Here is a 21,980-nt window from a genome sequence, read left to right as displayed (position 1 = left end):
ATGACAGATTGTCCTTTCTTTTTGGTGTTTAGTGCTGAACCCAGCAAAGGTCAGAAGTGGACAGTCTTCCTTCCTTACCTATTTCACCCCATATTTTTCTCTTGGCACCCATATGAAAGTTGCTGGGTTTTCTAATGTGCCTTTAAGCTATGTGAATCGGTAGTTTCCTGTGACAGGAAAGTAAATACTAAAAATGGAAAGCATGCTTCAGGCTTCTGTTAAATTGTACCTCAGCTTCTTTATGTGGAGTATTCATATCTACCAGAATTGTTTGCTTGCTTAGTTTTTTTAATCATGAAATGCTCAGAAAAACACCCTATTTTAATTTTTATATAGAAATCTAGTGTGAGGTGGATTCCAAATTTAAAGGGTTAAATGATGTGTTTTCACTGAGTGGTTGGACACAGCTGAAGGTGAGCTCAGTGCCAGCACTTAAAGCAGTAGTTTTAAAGCAGTTGCTTCAATGCTTTCTTTTTCCTGTTGGACTATGATCCTGGTCTAGAAGTAATGGTTATTACAAAACCACAGTCATGTTGCGGCCCTGAATGCGTATGTACATTGCTACACAGTACTCTTCCCTGTTCCTCTGATAATGTCCCCTGCCCACTGATAATGTCCCTCCTCCGGCCCAGCAAAGGTTCAGAGAACTGTTAGCACAGGCAGTGACGAAGGGCTGGGGGGCAGCAGAGAAGCAGGTGAGAGATTCTGTGATTTTGTGGAGGAATTGTGTGGGAAAAGTAGATGCTGCCGAGTACCAAAATTCAGCACCAGATCTTATGGAAGGGTTTATTTACACAGCCCCTTAAGTTGCTTTTCACTCACACACGTCCTCTCACAGATTTCCGTTATGTACTCTCAGGCCTGTGTTCCCGCGTTGTCTGCCCAGGGCCACATGTGTGTAATGCAGAGGATGAGGGATGCTGGCAGTCAAACATGTCTCTGGTGACACTAGGTGACACTAGACATCTCTTCTCTCTCCCCTGGGAGTCAGCAGTTGTTTGAGGTTTTCCTTGGCTGTGCTCACCTTCCTGGTGGGCTGGTGGGAGGAGCCATGCTGTCTGTGGTGCATCCTCCTCTTGTCGGGCGCAGTGTCTTCTGCTGCTGGGCTGGTGCAGTGGCCTCACCAGAGCATGAGTCTCTGAAATGGTGGGAGCTGCACTGTCCTGAGCTTTACTGATGGGAGCCCTTCTGTTAATTGTCATTGTTTTCCCTGATGACCTCCCACATGCACATGTCTACTTCTGTTTCTTTCAGGCCAATATTTCTGTAACTGGTCTCTATGTTATAACCTCGCAACATAGAGGAAAAGTGAGTGGTCCCAGCCTCTCCTTACATCTCATTTATTGTGAGGGTGGTGAGAGCCTGGCCCAGGTTGCCCCCAGAAGCTGTGGCTGCCCCATCTCTGGAGGGGTCCAAGGTCAGGTTGGAGGGGGCTTGGAGCAACCTGGGCTGGTGGGAGGTGTCCCTGCCCAGGGCAGGGGGTGGCACTGGGTGGGCTTTAAGGTCCCTTCCAACCCAAATCATTCTAGGATTTTCCACCCAGGCTTGGAAAGTCCTCACTAGGCAGGGCCTGGCTCCGTGGTGAGAGCAGATAAAGTGAGGGCCAGCAAGGGGAAAGAGTGAAAGAAATTCAGCCCTGAACCACCCTCCTCCCCGAGTTGCCGGTGCAAGGATGGCTGGTGGCTTTGCTCGGACTTGGAACAGGCCCACGCCGAGGGCCGTGTCCTCCCGGGGCACCCTCGGCGGGTGGGCAACGCGGGGCCCCCGCGGCACCAGCGCTGCGTGAGGCGGTGGAGCCCGCGGCTGCTGCATCCCCGCCCGCGGTGCGGAGGACGAGCTCCAGCGCTCCCGCCGGACGCCGTCCCCCGCCGGGCCTGGCCACCCGTGGAGGGGCCGGTACGCCCTGAGGCCGCCGTTGCTAGGGGCGCGGCTCCGCTGTTGTTAGGGGCGCCATAGAATCCCGGAAGCGCTCTCGGGCTAGAGCGGCACCCGGAAGCGGCCGCTCCGTCCCGCTCCGTGCTGGCAGGCGCGGGATGATGGCGGCGGGCGCGCAGGGCGGCGGGCGGGTGGGCTGCGGCCCCTGAGGCGCCGCCATGTACTCGGCTGCTACCGCCGCCGCCTCGCCGCCGCGACGGGACTTCATCTCCGTTACCCTCAGCCCGGAGGAGGCGGTGGGGGCCGGCGGCTACAATAACAGCAAGGCCTGGAGGCGGCGCTCCTGCTGGCGGGTGAGGGCGGGCTGTGGGCCGTGAGAGCACTTGGTCGGCCGGGGGGGCTCCTGGCCGTGAGGGGAGGACGCGGCCTGGAGCCGGTGTGGAGCTGTGCGGGAGTGACGGGTACCCCCGGGCTAGGCGTGGGGCACCTGGCAGTGAGGGAGCCCCGTTGCGCCGGGAGGGCAGGGTTGTGGGCGATGGGGGGGGGCCCGAGGGGCAGCCGGGCTGTCCTGACCCGGGAGCCCGCGGTCTGAGGTGGGGAAGGGGCCGAAACTGTGGGCCCTTGCCGGTGGGGAAGGGTGGCCCCGGGCTGGGGGCTCTGCTCGCATCATCCTCCGGCAGCTCCCCCCGCTCCAAGAGCGGACTGTGGAGAGCACGCTGATGAGGGTGTTCCAGTGTCTTAATTTTGTGACAAAGCTGCGGCGGGGGGATGCGGTGTCTGAGGGGAATCCCGGCATCTGCTAGTGGCCGTTTGGAGGGCAACACTGTGCTCTCTGGGCAGGAGGGGAAGATTTGGTCGTGGTCCCTTTGCTTTTTTTAGGGCTTGAAGGAGGAGCCCTGTCGTCTGCCGTGGAAAAGTAAAGGAAAGTTTTCTGCTTTCTCTGGGAAGGCCGAGTGTGAGAAGAGGGGTCTCCGGCAGAGCTGTGTGGGAGTGCCCTGCACATCTGCTTGGGGACAGGGAGCGGGCAGGCAGCTTTACTCGGGGTGGGAGCCTTGGGCTGGAGAGGCAGGGTGGGAAAGTGTGGGTCAAAGATAACCATTGTTGCACATAGAAGGTGAGGTGTAGCCCCCTATAGAGGCTTTACACGTGGTCAGATGAAGCATATGAAGAACCTAAACCTGTGATTTTGGTCCATATGCTTCAGTTTTAAAAACACATTTTTTTTCCCAGGACTAAACTGGAAAACACTGTGGTTTTGTCTTGTTCGTTGTTCTGTTGGTTTACTTCATTTTGATGTTGCTGTGGGTTGGTGACTATTTGTGGTGGCAGGACCTAGTCTGTGTGACAGTTCCACAACTGTTTGTCAGAGGCAGAATGCCTGACTTTTCTTGTCCAGTGACTGATGCTTAGCTTATTTTGAGTGTTTTTTCTTTGCTGCAGTAATGTTTTTAGTTTTCCTTCCACTTTCTTCTGTTTCTTATTCTGCATGTGTGTTCTGTGGTACCTTCCCAGCCAGAAGGGAGGAAGGAGGCTCTTGGCTATTTCCCAGTTGACATCTGGGCAGATGCACAGGTTAGCCAGTGGAGGTTGTGATGAAAGTCAGAGCACTGTAGCGTTCTCTGGGAATCTTGGCAGTCTTTGAGGTTCTTGCAGCAAGTGGCTCTGATGTTTCTCTGAGCCTGCTGTGCCATATGCCAGCATGTTATGTTTCTATTTTCTCTATCATCAAAGAAAATAATCAATGGATATCAGCAGTTGGAAACAGAGTGTAAAATTAAACTTACTCAATTCTGTGTTTCTTGCTCTAAATGAACTGGTAAGAGTTTATTTTTGACTGAGCAGGCTCTTAATGTCACACTAAATATTCTTCCTCTTCCTTATTTTGTCTCCTAAAGAAATGGAAGCAGCTGTCTCGACTACAGCGGAGCATAATTCTCTTCCTGTTTGCCTTCTTGGCAGTCTGTGGAGTCATTTCATACACGAGCATGGGAGAACCGTGGAAGAGTAGGTGTTCTGTATAGCTGAGAATTACTGGAATGTGGTGTTATATTTAAGAGATTGTTCTAATTCCTCTAACTAGTTTTAATTTTTATTGACAATGACTGGGTGTGTCTATTAAAGTGCAGTTGTGAGGTGATTTTATGTGATATGTTTAAATGACTTTTTTCTGCTTACTGACAAATATTTTTCATATGTATTTTCATTATTTATCTTGACTAGAGCAACATTTTGTGTTAGTTGATTAAGACTTGGAGGCTGTGGGTTTTTTATTGTGTTTGTCTGTAGATACTGGTAACCCAAACCTAAACAGTAGAATAAGATAATCCTCTCTTGGTTTCAATTGTACATCAGATTAGAAATTCCAAGCTTTTCTACAATATGAAGGCACATTTATCTTATTGCCTGTATTGAGAAGCTGAAATAATAGCAATTTTTAAATTGCCTCTTAGCAGCCACCTTGTATATTAGGGAGGGTGTAAATACCAAAAGACATTTCCTGCCTAATAATTAGTGTGTATCAGTGTTTTGTGAATGGAAACAATTTTTGGAGGTGCATTTAGTATATGAATGCAGCAAACCATTATAAATTTCTAGCTGTTGATTCCTTGTGCTGAGAAGTTTTGTGTGCCTAGGTCTAACAAATAAATCATTGGATGATGAGAGAACGGAACCAGAAATTCCTGGATTAAAGCTGGCAAATCCAGCTGTTTTACCAGCACCCCAGAAAGCAGATGCCCACCTTGGAGACTACCCAGAGCTTTCACCACAGGTATTATGAGAAGAAATAAGTTTTATAAAGCTACCAAAAAATTTGTGAAAGCTGCAAATGGTGCTTGTTTCCAACAGTTATTGAGGAGAAAGGAGTTAGAACTTGCAATAAAAGTTTGTTCTGGGTGGGATGCTCTTCTCTCAGTATAGTATTTCTTGGCTTTACCTTTTTTATTTAAGTGTTCAGTATAGTATTTCTTAATCAGAGATATTCCTAGGAGTGCCAGGATTTTAGGCCATAGTGACCTCTTACTTGAGGCTTCACTTTCCTGCTATGAATAATTTGTTTGGACTTGGAGGACTCCCAACGTCAGTCTTGCTGTTGCGAGGAGCCTAAATAGATGCATGGCTGAATGTGAACTGAAGGCTGCAGTCAGGGTCACACTGAATTGGAGTAGCTCTTCTGGTAGCTTGAAAAACAGCAGCAAACAGAGCAGATTACATTAACAGAAGGGTTACATTTGTGGGGAAGCGACAGAAAGAAACACTAACTGACTGTGTGGATTAGTGGAGTAGAGGAATACTGGTTACTGTACATATGCATGTGTTGCTTTTCCAGTTAATGAGTAGGGAATTTTGTATTTAATATCTCCCTCATTATGCACAAATGTGCATGCAGTACTGTATAGTAATTCTTGGTATTACCTAACACTGGCATTGTGTAAGCTTTTTTTTTTTGCGTGATTTTTGCTATTTCTAATAAAAATTTGCTGTGCCTAGTAAAAAGGAATCAAATATCTTTACAGTCCTCTGGTGGTGTCTTGTGTTAAATTAACATCAGATAGCAGTAGAGATAGTTTAAAAGTAATTTGTCAGTGCCAACTTAAAAACTGGATAATTTTACCAAAGGTTTAAAACAAACGAAAACTTAAGGTCTTTAAGCATACCTTCCATCAGGGCCGAACTTGCATGCATCAAAATAAGATTTGTCTGAAGTTATATTTATCACTGGAATGCTGTTGATTTATGGTTTGAAATTTTACCATCTCTGCAAAATACCAAGCACGGTTTGGTTTTTTTTTTTTTTTCCTTTATTTTCTCAGAAGCCGCCAAAACCACCTCATGTTCGGCGTGGTCCTTCCAATCTTCAGATCAAGCCACCATGGAGGGATGTGAGGCTGAAGACCCAACATGGTACCAGCAGGATTGTAGAAGAGCCAGTCCAGGCTGATAAGGAAGAGAAAACAGAGAAATCTGTTATCAGGTAGAAATGTTTCCAGCAAGTTACGGTGCTCCCCCCGAGATCGATTGCATGTTGGAGTGAAAATTGTAAGGGCCTTTTGTATGTTCCTGAGGTTGATTTCTTTCCTTGCATATATTTGTTTTCAGCTCTGGCCTGACAGCTGTTAATATTGCTAGGCCAATTTATTTATTTATTTAATATTAAGAATATTTATCATCTTAATAATAATATTTATTTAATATTAATAAGTTAGTTATTTATATTTATATTATATTTATTTAATTTCGAGGAATGTGTAGCTTTTCTGTTTTTACTGTTTGCATCATGGAACTCCAGAAGCTTTGGAGCCCTACAAGGCTGTCTGTATTTCTAATGCGCTTAGACACTCTTAATGCTCAGGAGAATTCTCAGTATCAGGTTTCTGCTGCTTGTTTTGTAGTAATTAATGTACCAGTATCAATACAATAATTCTGTCACAAGTGTCTTTGTCCTGGGCCAGACTTGGAAGATGAGAGCAGTGTCAGTGTTGGTTGGGGTATGATGCCACTAAACACACTAAGCCCAAGCTCAACTGGCAGAAGCCGTAGACGTATATGTAGTTGTGTGCATGTAACTGTACGAGATACACTTACACCTTTCTTAGAAAAGATTAATCACACAGTTCAAAGACCCATTTTGCAGATATAGTAGTATCTTTTACAGAGGGTCTATGCTGCTGTTTTTATACAGAGTTCTATACAAATATTCATACAAAGTTCAATCAATAATATCTTAGAGAATAAATATTTTTATTTGGGACTAACTGAAGAGATGTAACTTGGATATAGAAAAGACTGCTACAAGTTCAGCAGAGGTTCTTAATATTTGGAATGCTAGGCTTGGGGTTTTTTTTTCATATGTTTGTGTCCTTTTCAGCACCAGCACAGCGGAGCTGATCACAGCATGAGAACTCTGCCTGCATTGGCATTTTGACTGTTGGTATTATCTGGAATCTCTCAGAATGTCTTGAAGTGTTTTGTTCTTGTGCTTCTGCTATAACTCTTTTTGTTAAATGGGTGATAACAGGAAAACTTAGGAAAGCAATGAAAGCATAGTGATGACTATTTACAAATTTAAATAATAAAAGTCAGAAATGAAATAATGGGATTTATGTAAGTCATAAGGTATGCTGACTGTAAAAAAGATAAACTTTAAAGGTACTGTTAGTCTAGTTCCCTATCATAAACTCAAAGGTGACAAATCTGTACATTAAACATTATAGTTGAGATTGTTTGATCTTGATATGAACGTGGCTTGACTTGAAGTCTGTTCTGAAAAACTTTTCCTTCAGGAGATTCTTAATAAAAGCCTGTAAAACCTGGTTTATACATCTGTGGTGGTAGGGAAGACTTTCAAACCCCTTGGTAGTAGAGCAAGTATTTTAAGTGGCTAAGTGCTTTGTACGTACTTGTAATTTTTTTAATGATTGTTTGTGTGGTACTATTTAGCGTTGGTGGCTCCTATGATCATTTCGGAACTGGTAGAAAACAGTTCTAATGCAGCATTCTCAAGTCTTTTAGTTATTTTTAGCAGTTCTTTATTAAATTCCATTGCCAAGATACTTAATGGAATTCCGAGGGCCTGTATGACACATTTCTTAATCCAGTAAAATTTCTCTGGTGCAAAGTACTCTCTTTGAACAGAAAAATTATCCAGTGGACAACATAATTATTTCAATCTCGATACAAAATCTAACTCCCGCTTTATCTAAGTATTGTGAGAAAAAGGAAATGCAGAGATAAGTCTCATTCATTTGCATGACTTTCTGTGATCAAATTAAGTCTTAATTACTATACCTTGTATTTGCAGCTGGAGAGGAGCAGTGATAGAACCTGACCAAAGCACTGAACCTCCATCCAGTAAAATAAAGGAACCGGAAAAACCTTCATCTGTGGAAGGTGAAGACCAGAAGGAACCAGGTAAAAGGACAGTTAATGATACCTTTTTTTCTGTTCACTTTTATGATTGAAGTTGTGCAATTCCTCCCCACGTAGTTCTATTTTATTTATTTATTTCAATTAAAGGAAACCAAAAGCGTAGAAAAGTTTATCTAGTACATCCAAGCCTTTCGGTGCCTTTATTCCGCCATGACAGCCTTCACACTTATTAGCATTCAGAATTTTCATTGAATTTCAGTCTCAGTTTTCAGTATTGAATAAAGAATATTCTGATGAATAAGTAAAACTTACCTGATGTGTCCAATGCCGTGGCAGGAAACCGTTTACAGTGGCTACAGTGGCCAGAGGCTGTCAGTGGGTTACGAAGTGTATGTTAGACGCGCTGTTCCTTGCAGCTCATTGCTGCCTCTGTTGTTTGCTAAAGTGTGTCTGCTTCTGGGGAATGCATTGCATGTCCTCTCTTAGGTGCTACCTAAAAATGTTGTCAGGACAGTAACTACCAAAGGGCTTATTTACTTGTATACAAACTTATGTGCGTATTCCTTCACACTATGTGTTTTTGCAGCAGCATTGTTTCCTCTGAAATTCTGAAACAAGGGGGCTGCAAGTAAAGAGGCTTCTGATTCTTTCTTCTCTGTTCATGGAGGGCATATACTCAGTTCTGATCTCCTTGCCCGGCTTGTTGCTTTCCTTAAACTGTTAGAACAGTATTTTCAATGCTGTTCTAAGTGACAAATCTTTGAAATATGGCCTCTGTGAGGTGGCAGACATTCCTATCTTTTCTCCAGGAGAGGGGTAGCCTAAAGAGAAAGGGCTTAGAAGGGACGGCTTCCTTTTTCAGCAGTGGTTTTCCTTTTTTTCTGCAAATACAGGGAAAGTGACTTCCTCTCTGAATTAAACTGAGGCTCACCAGAAAGCTGTAGAAGTTGTTTTTGCAGTTGCTGTCCTTATGAAGTAAAGAACATGTTCTGCTTTCTGAGTTCATACGAGGAAGTTCTGATATGATAAATGTGGTATATTGCAATGTGATGTATTTGGCTTTTGCTAGCTTACTATATATGAGGTTAGTTACGCTGATTGGTGTTTCCTGCCGTAGAAATCTTTGTTTGTTTATAATTTTGCAAAATTTTAGCTAATGGGCTAGAAATTTCTCGTGTTGGATATGTAACATAAGCTCAAGTTCATGGCAAATTGTGAGCAAAAATTTCAGTACAGACATGGAAAAAGACATGGCTCTGGCCAAGAGGGAAAATGTAAATTTTCTTCCTTTTTTGTATTAAATGAAAAGTGCAAGAGAAATCATTTTGTATAAAGTATTTTGAATTTAGCAGAAAGCGATGAATAAGACAGGGAAGATGAAGAAAAAATGGTACGTGCCAAGTTAGCCAAGGATTTTATTGAGCGGCTGAATTACAATTGATTTGAGCAATCTTAATTCTGGTATTTCCTGACTTTCAGGTCTTTGAGCTTTAGTGATACTTATCTAAGAACTATGCATGGGATTATTTTAATGTTTTGTTTGCAGGAGTGACTTTTTTTTTTTTTTTTTTTTTGCCCGGGAGAGATCTCTGTTTCCACCTGGCTGAACTGCCAGAAACATTGACTGGTTGCTCTGCAGAGGAAAGGCTGTACTGAAAAGAATAATCTGAAGATGGCTTTTCCATTACACTGATCGTTTAGTTTGGAAAAAGTTTATTTTGGATAGAATGCAGCAAAGTGGGGCTTGGTGTAGCTGTATAACTGCCTGCGGAAGTCTTGAGCAAGGTGCTGTTTTCCTCTTGCAGTGCCCATAAACGAACGTCAGATGGCTGTGATAGAAGCATTCCGCCATGCATGGAAAGGGTACAAGGATTTTGCCTGGGGGCACGATGAGCTGAAGCCTTTGTCCAAGTCCTACAGTGAGTGGTTTGGACTTGGACTTACCTTAATTGATGCCTTGGATACCATGTGGATTTTAGGCTTAAAAGAAGGTAATTTTTTTTTTCTTATACATTTTTTCCCCTCTAAAAGAGTTCCTTATTTTCTGTTCAGGCAGTACATGTTCAGAGTTCTTTAAAGGGAACATGTATTATGTGTGGCCAATAAGTTTAGGTTTTGTGTGAAGGTAAATATGCATATATGTATATAAATAATATGTATAAAAGTAAATGTAACTCCCTCCCCCAACTATGTTAAAGGATAGCATTTTTCTTGGAATACAATTTTGAGCCAGAAAAAAAAATACTCTGCTGTTACATATAACAATGGATACACCTGCTAGAAACAGGAGTGTATTAAAAACCTCCTGATTTTTGTTTCTGTACTAAAACCCTAGTGTTGTCTTTGTTCCATTATATAGCCACTGTAGGCTTTCTACCCAGCAGTCTTGCGTAGATAGCCTGAAAGCTCCAGTCAAGAAAAAAATTCTGTAATTCTGTTGCAAAAAAAAACCTCGCTTAATGAGTATTTAAGAGTTCGGGGGCTTTTTTGTGGTGTGTTTTTTTTGTTGTTGTTTTTGTTGGGTTGTTTGGGATTTTTTTGTGATGCAGGGGTTTTTTTAGTGGTATTTAAAAACTTCTGGAAATCTGTCTTTTTAGCCTTGGTAGATATCCACCTTTGTAAACTTTTATCAGTCTGGCAGTTTTTTTTCTGTCAAGATAGGAGGAACCAAGCTGCTAGTAAGGGGTCAATAAACAATCAGTCTTTCATGGTTCTGTCTCTTCTACCTTTGAAGTTTGTGTAAAATATTAAATTGAATGAAAACTCCTTATCATGTGGAGCAGCATGGGCAACAAACAGGAGGAGCTGAAGGCCATTGTACAGCAGGAAAACTATGATACAGTTGCCATCACAGAAACGTGGTGGGAAGACTGGCACAACTGGAGTGCTGCGATTGATGGCTACCAACTTTTCAGAAGGGAGAGGCAGGGAAGGAGAGGTGATGGGGTGGCCCTCTATGTTAGGGGCATATTTGAATGCCTGGAACTTAATGTGAATGACAGTGTTGAGTGTTTATGAGTAAGAATCAAAGGGAAAGCAGGAGTTTCATGCCCCCCTTTGGCTCATGCCCTTAACAGTGCAGGCTGAGCTCACATACTCCAGGGTTAGACCCTGTGCAAAAGCAGTCATTGAGTGATGCTACTGATAAGGTGACTGGTGAATCTAAAATTGCTTTTTTTACATTCCTTTTGAATTAGTTGTGTGATAAACAACCATTTTGTTTCTGGGGAAAAAATTGTAGGCTGTTGGGACTTCATGGGTTAAGTGCTGGAGTAGGAGGCAGGCTCCCCAGGATATTGCTGGACTAGTGGCTGTTAACTGAAAATGTTACCTGTTTTCTTGGTAGTTAACAGCTGTGGTTTAAAAGGTTTTCATTAAAAAGTTCAGAAGGCTCTTGTAGAAGTGTAACTAATTGTCTGACAAGTCAAATGCAAGTGAAAGGACTTAAAAGATCTCAATTTCTGGACTATTTTAATAAAGAATTCCTCAATTTCTTCTTCTTTTTTTTAGACTCCTAGAAACTTCTTATTTTGCCAGGTATTTCTGTGTGTATGCGTCTGTGCTGCATGCTGGGTAAGAATTAAGCCAATGGCAGTCAAACTTCTCCCAGCATATGATCTTTGTTTTAATTTTCCACCTAAAATTATGATCTCTGTAGACAGATATAAGTAACTGTCATGGATATATGGAGTACTAATGTCTCTAGTCTAGCTATTGGAATATTCCAGAAGTTCCTAACTGAACTACCTTTTCTACTTTGCAGAGTTTGAAGAGGCAAGAAAATGGGTAGCAAACAATTTAGTATTTGATAAAAATGTGGATGTGAACCTCTTTGAGAGCACTATTCGTATCCTGGGGGGCTTGCTGAGCACCTACCACTTCTCCAGAGACAGCCTCTTCCTGGAAAAAGCTGTGAGTGACTAGTCTTACAAATAAAACTGGATTATGTATTCTATCTTGGACAAAGCTGAGGGAAGATCCATCAGAAAGTTAAACGTTGATGTTTTTTGAACAGTTTCATATTGAAAATGGTGGGAAAGGGATTTACCATTAATCTTTTAAGCCTGAGCTTCCGTTTGCTCTCTGGATAACCTCAGAGCCCTGCTGTGCTTTATCAGGTATTCTTATATGTCTGTTCCTCTGTTGATGAAGAGCTGACCGTAATAAAGTTCATGAAACAAAAGCGAAAATAAATGGTTGGCAAAGAGTGATAGTTGTCTTTTGTCACCCTTTCTATGTGTCTTAACAGGATCAGCCACCTCTTTTAGATTAGCTAGATGCAGTCAGTGATTTCAGAATTCCATCAGGTTGCATAGGGACTACAGACACCGAGGGGGCGAGCAATGCTAGCAGCAAAGCAGAAACTCTAAATCAGTGGCTGTTTCATTCTTAGCTTTCTTGCACCGTCTAAAAGTAAGCTGCCATTCTCTCTTTTTCTGTCTGCTTGGTGAGAGAAAATCTAAAGGGGTGTGCATACCTGCATATATTTATTTTTTGTTTTCTTTGTTGTTTTGTCATGTGCTCTTGGATTTTCTTTAGAAAGACATTGGGAACAGGCTTATGCCAGCATTCAAGACCCCCTCCAAGGTACCATATTCTGATGTCAACATTGGCCGGGGCACCGCACATCCACCTCGATGGACATCTGACAGCACAGTGGCTGAGGTGACCAGTATTCAGCTGGAGTTTAGGGAGCTCTCTCGTCTCACTGGAGATGAGAAATTCCAGGTGCGGCACAATCAGTCGATGGTTTTCTCTTTTTCTACCTTTACAGCACCACTACTGACTCTCCGACAGTACACATGGTCTCTCTAGTCTCCAAATGATGTTAAATGAGTTGTGAAACTCTAGATGGGGGAAGGAAAAGTAATTCCAATGATTTTCTTAAATACCAAAAAGTGGTAATAAACGTGAATAATTATTTTCTCCCTCAGAAACAGCTTTTGATTTTAAAAAAAAACCAAAACAAGCAGCAAAACAAAACCACAACAAACCCAAACTGAACATTGCTTCACTCTCCCTCAATCCCCCCAAGTTTTTATCATTAACATTTTTGTTTGACACTACATTATCGGATTTTGAAAAAAACAGTAAGCTAAACAGAGGACTGTGAAACTGGGCCTTGCTTAATGTTGGTAGAACTTTGTGGTTTCTCAATGCCATAATCTGAATGCAAAGAGCAAAACTTGATGTTGCATCCAGGGAACTGAAATGTGACTCACTAGATAAAGGGTCTGACAGCAGGTCACAGTATAAGGAAAAGTTAGTTGAAATAAAAATAATGGCAGAGAAAATAATATTTTCCACTCTTTGTTTGGCAATGTTGTTTTGTTGTTTTAAACTGTATCCGTGGCTGAAGTTTTGAAGAGTGCAGTTAAAGAAGCTATTGCATGATTCGTGTAGTTGTTATTTTAGCTGGACTTCTACTTTGCAAATCTGAGTAAGTCAGATCATGGTCCACTGCCATAGTACTGGCTTTCGAGTGGCCTTACTTGAAGGAAAGGAAATAGTTATAATTCAGAGTACTTAAATGTAACCAGAATATCATGCTTTGAGAGTCAGAAAGTTTGAAATCCTGTATTTAATATAATGCATGAGCTGAACTTGATGTCCCTGCTGCTAATTTGAGGAAGAATAGTTGAAGATTTGTTATCGACCTGAAGCTAGTAGACATGGTTTTGTGCATCGTTTATACCTGTTTGCTATTTTCTTTCTTTTAGAAAGCTGTAGATGAGGTGATGAAGCATGTTCATACCCTCTCAGGGAAAAATGATGGACTAGTGCCTATGTTCATAAACACCAATAGCGGGCAGTTCACTCACTTGGGCGTCTATACTCTGGGAGCCAGAGCTGACAGCTACTATGAGTATTTGCTCAAGCAGTGGATTCAGGGTGGGAAAAAAGAAAACGAGTAAGTTCTTTCCACTTTTCATATCAATGTGAAAATTATGTGAGCCATAAAACTTTCTGTTGTAGTCTGCTGCTTAAAGAAAAATGTTTGTGCCCAACAGTGAACTGAAAATATCACCGTTTTTAAAACCAAGCTAAGCAAGCAGGAGGGACCTGGGGTAACTTGATGTAAAACCAGCGTGAGAGTTGACATTGGTCTCAAAACTTCTCCTCCTCAAAAAACTTGGCACATCAGATCTGAGGAGTGTGACAGGCAGAAAAGAATCCATTCTTTACAGTAGTTACAAGCATAATTACACACTTCTAAAATAGTGATGATACTTCATTTCACCATCGTTGTCTGTGTTTTCTCTGGGTTTGTTAGGGAAAGGTGAAGCCTACAGGATGGTTGAGGTGGAAGATTTAGTTCATAAGGAATATTCTTAGAAGAAGAGACTGAAGTTTGATCAGTTTATGTAAACTTTGCTTTAGCTCTTTTGTATTTCTCTTATCTGCACTGGTTAAGTGGAAGAGAATGTTTGCAAGGAGCAGAGGAATTAGTGATGTTGGAGAAGAAGGTTTCTCCAAAACAAGACAAAAAAAATCCAAGCAGTTTTTGTCTGCTTATTAGCTAATTATGTTGGACCTGTTCTTGTCGAGGGGTTTAGTGCATAGAGGGACAATGTGCCTCTCTGAGGCATTTCTCTATGTCAGAGCAGGTGCTTCTCTACAGAGAAAGTTTGCATTACTGCTTTTTCTAAGCCATACCTCACTATAAATGGAGAACCATTGCCTTTGGGACTACAAATGATGGTATTTTGTGAGCCTCAAAATGAAATTATTCAAGAGGGTTTTTTCCACCTAAAAGTTCTTTGAAACAAGGGAAATTCCAGTTTAGTACTGTGAAAGAGTATTTCACAATAAGAGTGGTCAAACATTGAAAAGATTGCTCGAAGTCATTGGATCTTCATCTTTGGATGGAGATAATAACACATCTTTGGATGGAGTTACTCAAAAATTGCTCGGATAAGCCTTCAGGCCACCTGATCTAATTGAATCTGCTTCAGAGCACAGGATTAAAGTAGAGACCTGCAAGAAGTCCTTACCAGCGTAGATTTTCTGTGATCGGCATTACTGTATTTCTGTTTTCACATTTGGTTAAATACTGTTCTTTAGACTGAAATAATTGTCTCCAAAAGGATTGTGCTGAACGTGAGCTATGTTTCTTACTGTGTGTATGTGAGTCAACTGGGAACGATTTTAATTCACAGACTGTTGGAAGACTATATGAAAGCCATAGAAGGAGTGAAAAAGCATCTTCTTCAGAGATCACAACCCAAGCAGCTTACTTTTGTAGGAGAGCTTGCTCATGGCCATTTCAGTGCCAAGATGGTAAGAAGTACAACTGCATTTAAAAGAAACAACAAAAGAAAACAGAAAAACCATGACCGAAAAAAACCCCAAAATATATGGGCAGGCAAATGCTAAGATTCTGTGCTGTCTTTCCCCATTCTCCTCTCCAAAGGAAAAAAAAAAAAAGTCAAACCAACAAAAAAACCCAACCAAATAAGCAACAACAACAACAAAAAACAAAACTGAAAAAGCCCAGACTATATATTTAGCTAATGTGATGGCAGTAATGAGGAACTAGTTTATAGATATTAGTCACCTGTGCTAACCAGGGGCCTTCTCTTTGAGTTAATTTACTAAATCCTTTATGTTCCTGTAAGACTGAACATTTTGGTGCTGGAGTCAAATTGTCTGTCTTTTTTTTTTTTTTCTTTTGTCATAAAATTCCAGTGCTTGATACTGTTGAGGCAGTACCTATTTTATTTAGTTTCCACAGTTCAAAAACGTATGTGGTCGCTTGCACACCTGGCTTTTCAGACTTACCTTCAAAAGAAGCAGGTGACATAATACTGTATTACTGGGTCTACAAAACCAAATTTAGTAATCTTGAAGGGTGCTGTCCATTCATGACATTTGTTTCTTTCCTGGCATGTAGGGTTAGTGAGTAAAAAAACCCTCTGTAATAATGCTGCCTGCCTCACGCCACGTTACATCAGACTGTTAAAAAGTTACCCTCAAGTTCTTGGTACCTGAAATATATTGTGAAGAAGAGAGAGAAGGGGGGTAAGGAAGAAGAAACAACATTCAGAGGGACATGGGGACCCAGAGAGGGGCGTGCACACACACACACACACACACATTTGTTGTGTAATTTTCCCCCAGTAATAGTTGTCTTCTCTTGCAGGATCACTTGGTTTGCTTTTTGCCTGGTACTTTGGCACTGGGAGCTCACAATGGACTGACTGCTGATCATATGAAATTGGCTGAAGCCCTTATAGAAACCTGTTACCAGATGTATGCTCAAGTAGAGACAGGCCTAAGTCCGGAGATTGTACACTTCAATCTTCATGCACAAAAGGGCCACAAAGATGTAGAAATCAAGGTGAACAGCTACCTGGCCTGAGCTGTGATTCAATTATCTTCTGTTTCTCTGTGCTGCTCGATATTGGTGGATGTGATCTGCTGTGGAGCAGCTTGTTCTTTTGCTGCCTCGCTTTCTAGGTGTACCCTCGCCTTTGTTTTTAATTACCCCTCTAGTGTATTTAGAAACTGAGTTATGTATAATGAGCTCTTTGGGGTAGACAGAGGTGGGAATCACTGTTTTTCTTCCTTTTCTTCTTTCTTCTTCCATGCGGACTTGAGGAAAATTGTTCTCTGAATTATTCTTGCTTTTTTTTTTTCTATTGCAGCCTGCAGACAGGCACAACTTACTGCGACCAGAAACTGTGGAAAGCCTTTTTTATATGTACAGATTCACTGGTGATAAGAAATACCAAGACTGGGGCTGGGAAATCTTGCAGAACTTCAATAAATACACACGGGTAAGGTCAGCTTATAATGCCTTATTTCTGTCAGGACTGTATTCACTCACTTGCCCGCTAACAAGAACTTTGGAAATCTACTACCTTTCAAGAGTCATCAAATACCTGTGGGGAAATTCATAAGCATACGCAGGAAAATTCAGTTCATACAGTGCCTTACAGATACACTACTTAGTACATTCAGGAAAAGGACTTGTATTGTGTTGATTAAACTGTAAAATGCAGGAGCTGTATCCAGACTACTGAAGTGTCTCTCTGTCTTGTTGGAAGCTGTGAGAATCTCTGCTGCAATTTTTTTTAGAATTCAGAAGTTGAGAAGGACCTGGCTGGATTGAAAGAACCCTTTGGTTGAAGTTTCAAAAAAAAAAAAAAATTGCCACAAAATGGCATAGCTAGAGGGGGTTTTGTATTCATTCTGACACCAGTACTCATGGAGATATCACTCTGACGTGCTGTAAAAGCATGACCTAGGTGCTAGTGGTCATTAAATACCCATGGTCTGTTTGTAAGAGAATAGGCATGATGCTTTATGTAGACCTCTTAAGTAGAATTTGCACTAGTTAATTTCTGTACCTTTGTCCAGAAACGTCAAGAGGATGTTCTTTGTGATACCTCTTTAAAGTAAGCATAAATGGACATACTGCTTCCTTTTATCCTCGTGGTTTCTTTTAAAATGAATGGGATCTTTTTCAAAACTGAAGTTTTTTATTTAAATGGAAAACAAGTATGAAATGAAAAAACATGCTGGTCTGTTTCTTAGCACTTATTTTCTCCAAGTGCATCTAGATGTTAATAAGTGAAAATAATTTATTTTTGATTATTGAAACATACCAAATTTCTGCTTTTTTTTTTTTTTTGGCACAGGTTCCTACAGGTGGTTATACTTCCATTAACAACGTCCAGAATCCCAGTAATCCGGAGCCACGAGATAAGATGGAGAGCTTCTTCCTTGGGGAAACACTCAAATACATGTTTTTGCTGTTTTCAGATGACATAGACTTAATCAACCTTGACAAATACGTATTTAACACAGAAGCTCATCCACTCCCTATCTGGGCACCAGCATAGACTGGGTGCCAGTAGACCTTCCAATGGTGGTGTTTTTATCTTCAAGTTGCTTTTCAGGGTTTGAGGAGAGATGCTATATTGCACCTTTTTGACTTTAAAACAAACAAAACCTTTGAGACAGCATCTCTGGTTTGGAGAAGTCAAGTCAGTCTTAAATCTAATCCCTAGTTCTGGGATGGACAAGCTGTGCCATACTAAGCTGGTTTTCCCGGTATTGATGGTGAGGTTCAGAGGATAATTGTAGCGAGGACCATGCCATTCACTGGGCTCTGGTAAACCAGAACTCAACTTATGTCAGTCTTATTAAATACTCATTAAATATCGGGAATGCAGCAAGTTGTCTTACAGCACAGGATTGTCCCTGGAGAGAAGGAACCAGGTTTCTGGTTTAGTCTGGATTCACTGAAACACCTGTTTACAGCACTATTCCTTCATAAGAACACAGAGTGTTTCAGGTGGTAAGTGGAATAAACAAAGAACTGTAACGTTGTCCCAGGTAGAAGCAAAGCTGTCAGTATTGCTACTGACACTGATCTCATTCCAAACAGCCGAGCTGTGCTGCATCGCCTTAGGAGGAAAAAGTGACAGCAAAGCCTGTGTTGTACCGTGTCTTAGTTTTATAGAGCACTTTGAACAATCTGTTCAAGCTGTGGCTGAAATGAACGATGGGAAAGAATTTGCTGCTGGTTTGGCTCAAAGTGTTATATAATTTTGTAGAGGTATTGCAGTTTTTTAACTTATCTGCAGGAATGCAGGAGATAATGTGAAACGTAAGTGAAACTACACGTGCATTTTATATATTATTTGCATCAGCTAGACTCAGGTATTCTGACTGAAAGCTGCTTTCTGAGGTTGGGCACTGGGAAATCTTGTGAGCACATTAGGTATAATTCTAAGTCAGCCTCCTTCCATCCCTTCCTGTCCAAACACCGTAGTGTACAGTGTTTGTTGATTCAAAACAAGCTTACAGCTGTACAGCAAAGTTCGTGTTATTCATTGTAGTTTGGACTGTGGAGAAATTGTCAATTTTTTCTTTTTCTTTAGAAGTACCTTGGATAGAAGTATTTACATTAGTAGTATTAAAAGCAGACAGTCTAAATATATTACAGAAATTCCTGGTCCCAATGGAAATAGTGAAATCTGTTCAGTTGCTTGAAGGCAAAGCAGACCCAGGTTGGTTTTTTTTGAGAGTCTTGCTGGAACCCTGGGATCTTTAATTTTTGTATGTGGAAATAGATTTTAAACCATGAATTTGGAAAACAGCTTTCTGTAGTGCTTTTCCTTTTGGTTTTGTAGCTACTTGGACAGTCCTGTATTTACAGATAAGTTCTCGGAAATGTCCTTGTTACATTTCTTAAAGAGGTTCTTCTCACCAAAATGTCATTTCCCCTCGCATTCGTGGGAGCAGTGGGAAGTACATGGGTGCGTGGCAGCGACTGGGGTACAGTCCCCTCTACATCTAGGGCTGCTAAATGGAACTAATTAAATCTGACTGTAATGGTTAATTTTCCAGTGGTTGAGAGGGGAATGTGTATTTTATATGATTTGTAAATTAAGATCAATCTTTATTTGTTGTGTGCTGACCAGTTTTGTTCGCTGGAGTCAGAAGTTATCCTTGGGACCACTATTAAGTCTCTTAAAGAATATTTATCATTCCATGTACTAATGATGGCTTATGGAAATGGAGAAATTCTACAAATTATTTAAGTGCACCTTTTTCTGTCATCAAAGGGACCCTGGGATTTGCAGGACATGACACGTTTGTGCAGAATGTTAGTTGATCCTCCAGTTCACACACCACCAGTAACTCTGGAAATTAGTGTCTCACTTGTGTGCATTGGAATCCGGTAGCTGTAGCCTTTGTCTGCACAACTGATTTGCTCTTAAGACTTTTGTTTTCTTTGATATACCAGCAAATAAGGAAAATGCTGTTGCAATGTAGGAGGAAACACCTTCAGTGTTTTTGTGGAGCAGGTTTGTGTTATCGAGGAGCTGAGCTCTGAGCTAAAAGCTGGAGGCTTAAAACTGGAGATTAAAAAAAGAAAAAGAAAAGAAAAAGGTAAATTCAGGGAGGTTACCCAGCCCTTACTGACTGACATCGCTTTGGCCTTGTGCCTTTGATTGAAGCCATTATTGAACCCTTAATTAATAACTCTGCTGTGGATTGTAAAACTTGCAGTTTGGTGTTTCACCCATATGGCGGCGCTACTGAGGAAACAGATTTATTAGAAAGTGGGATACATATAAATGCTCAACATCAAGCTTCTGTTTTTGAAGTCTTAATGTAATCAACTCTACAGATGGGACTGGGTGGGTCTTGTTGGTTTGTTTTGGGTTTTTTTTCCTTATGATTGGCTTGAGAGTAATAATCCATTTCATCATGCGTTAAAGGAAGGAGAGAAAAATAAATCATCACTTTCCCAAACACGCTTCTTATCTTTTAGCTGGGCCTCTTGGTCCAACTGATTTATTTTCTACCTGATTCTTCCTGGGAAACTGAATGTCTATGCCAAGTTCTATCAGCTTTGCTGTCCTCATCCTTTAAGTCAGAAATTAAGATGGTTCAGTTCGCTGTACCTTTGAGAACAAATGCTTCATTCGTAGTCCTGTATAACATGTTAAATGGCACAAACCTAAATAATTTGATAAAATCTCATCTACTTCTTCCTGTTCTTTCGCAAAGGTCACTTTAATTGCATATCTGTTTTTACTTCCTTAACATAGTATGGTGTGTCAATTAGCCCCTGAGCTTCACAGCTCATCTCAATTCCACTATATACAATACAGCAGAAACTTTGGACATATTTGAATTTTCTTTTGAGCACTCTCTGGTTCTTTGACTGAAAGCTGTAACTGCAGGGTCTGTGATCCGCTTTGCTGTTTCAGTGACTGGTACAGGACTGCTAATGCTTCTGATGCTGCAGTTGAATGTTGTGGAAAGGCCGTCCCTTCAGCCAGTGATTCTGTCCTTTTGCACAAAGAGCTGCCTTGGTTTCTCCAAGAGCTTGAGTCCTCACCTAATTAAACTACAACCGCCTCCTCCCCAGCTGCCCTGTAGGCTTTCACCCCAAAACAGGAATGGGGGGGCGGGCACAGCCAGGGAGGGCTGCACAGCTGGAGGATTTGTAAGCCTTGCACTTCGCTTTAAGCCACAGCTCAGAAAAATAATACACACCTGTTTGCTCAAAGAAAATTCAATAGATGGATGGGGCCGGAGTTTGCGCTGAATTTCTGGAGAACTGAAGTCCCACCACAGGTCTTAGAAACCAGCCATTTTGCAAGGTCCATGGTCATGGCTGCCAGGGTCCCTCTGTGTGTCACATGGCTTGCCATTCCCAGGGTTTTCAGCATTGCAGGCCAGGCTCAGATACAGCTGCAGTTACCAGGCAAAGAATCTGCTTTATGTGCTGTTCTCTACCAGTGTGACATTGCAGTGATGAGGGATGCAGACAGGACAGGTTTTTGCAGCTAATGCATTTACGCAGTTTTGTGCATTTCTCCTGCCCTTTAAGATGACTTTCCTCCAGCTGTGCACTCCTAGAAATAACGCCCCCGGCAACTCAGCTCCTGTTTTCCTGTGCCACACACAGACTGAAACTGCCCTCTCAAGGTAGCTCCATGACACTGCCTGGCACGCTTGTTTCCTGGCTTTGGATTTGGGAGGAATGCCTTGCGGTTTTGGTTTTTTTTTTTTTGTCTTTCAAGTATTGTTAGAACTTGCTGTCCAGGGCTGGAGGCCTCAGCTTCCACTAAAAACCAACCCTGAGTTCTTCAGAAATTGATGAAACCAGAAAGCCATTTCTTACTGTTTCAGGCAACGGTCCTGTCTTGGTCACACTCTTCATGCTGGTAGGGGATGGTGGAACAGATATGCTGTTTCTCAACAACCCTCCTGGTACAGGGCTTAAGCCAATGCGGGGGCTCCACCATGGACACTGCTCTAGCTCTCTTACTCTCTGCTTGCACCCCATTCTTCTTTGGTGTTCCCTGAGCAGTGATTGCTGCTCTTGGGCTCTTCCCTTCAGCTCAGAGAGCACCATGCAACCAGGGTTTTCCACTTAGACCCTATTCTTCCTTGCCTAAGGCTTCAAAATGTTCCAGGTGTTGGTGGCACTGGCTTCAGGCTTCTGCCAGTTTCTGAAAGCTGTTTTGGTAATGATTTGTAGGGTCACTCATCGATCGTCTGCACAGAAGTCTCCATGTATATCCTGTTTATCCCTTTGCCATAGCATCTTAAAGCCTTTAGTTCATTCTTCCATTAAATCAAACCATTTGTGTCCCTCACACTATGTGGCTTCCTTTGGGGCAAGTACTATCTGAAAGAGGAAAATAAGAGATGAGTATTGTCCATTATAAGAGGATTAAAGACCTCCTGCCCTTCTGGAAGGT

General features: G+C 41.8%; 1 protein-coding gene across 1 annotated transcript; it reads left to right on the top strand.

Annotated features, from left to right (window-relative positions):
- The first annotated feature begins 2,006 nt into the window (after positions 1 to 2,006).
- Positions 2,007 to 20,016, top strand: MAN1B1 (mannosidase, alpha, class 1B, member 1). Its single transcript, XM_014949731.1, has 13 exons — positions 2,007 to 2,228; positions 3,771 to 3,879; positions 4,509 to 4,645; positions 5,688 to 5,848; positions 7,676 to 7,785; positions 9,549 to 9,734; positions 11,507 to 11,655; positions 12,283 to 12,471; positions 13,464 to 13,654; positions 14,904 to 15,024; positions 15,887 to 16,084; positions 16,392 to 16,523; positions 17,388 to 20,016. The coding sequence occupies exons 1-13, from the start codon at positions 2,094 to 2,096 to the stop codon at positions 17,589 to 17,591; spliced, it is 2,022 nt and encodes a 673-aa protein (XP_014805217.1). The 5' UTR covers positions 2,007 to 2,093; the 3' UTR covers positions 17,592 to 20,016.
- The last annotated feature ends 1,964 nt before the right edge of the window (positions 20,017 to 21,980 follow it).

Source organism: Calidris pugnax, unplaced genomic scaffold (assembly GCF_001431845.1).
Source record: "Calidris pugnax isolate Ruff unplaced genomic scaffold, ASM143184v1 scaffold192, whole genome shotgun sequence".
NCBI classification, from domain to species: Eukaryota; Metazoa; Chordata; class Aves; order Charadriiformes; family Scolopacidae; genus Calidris; species Calidris pugnax.
This window is presented reverse-complemented; position numbering and strand designations above follow the sequence as displayed.

Coding starts and splice junctions, on each gene's coding strand:
- MAN1B1 (XM_014949731.1), top strand. CDS start 2,094: ATGTACTCGGCTGCTACCGCCGCCGCCTCGCCGCCGCGACGGGACTTC. Junction 11,656..12,282: donor GCCTCTTCCTGGAAAAAGCT/GTGAGTGACTAG, acceptor GATTTTCTTTAG/AAAGACATTGGGAACAGGCT. Junction 15,025..15,886: donor GCCATTTCAGTGCCAAGATG/GTAAGAAGTACA, acceptor CTTCTCTTGCAG/GATCACTTGGTTTGCTTTTT.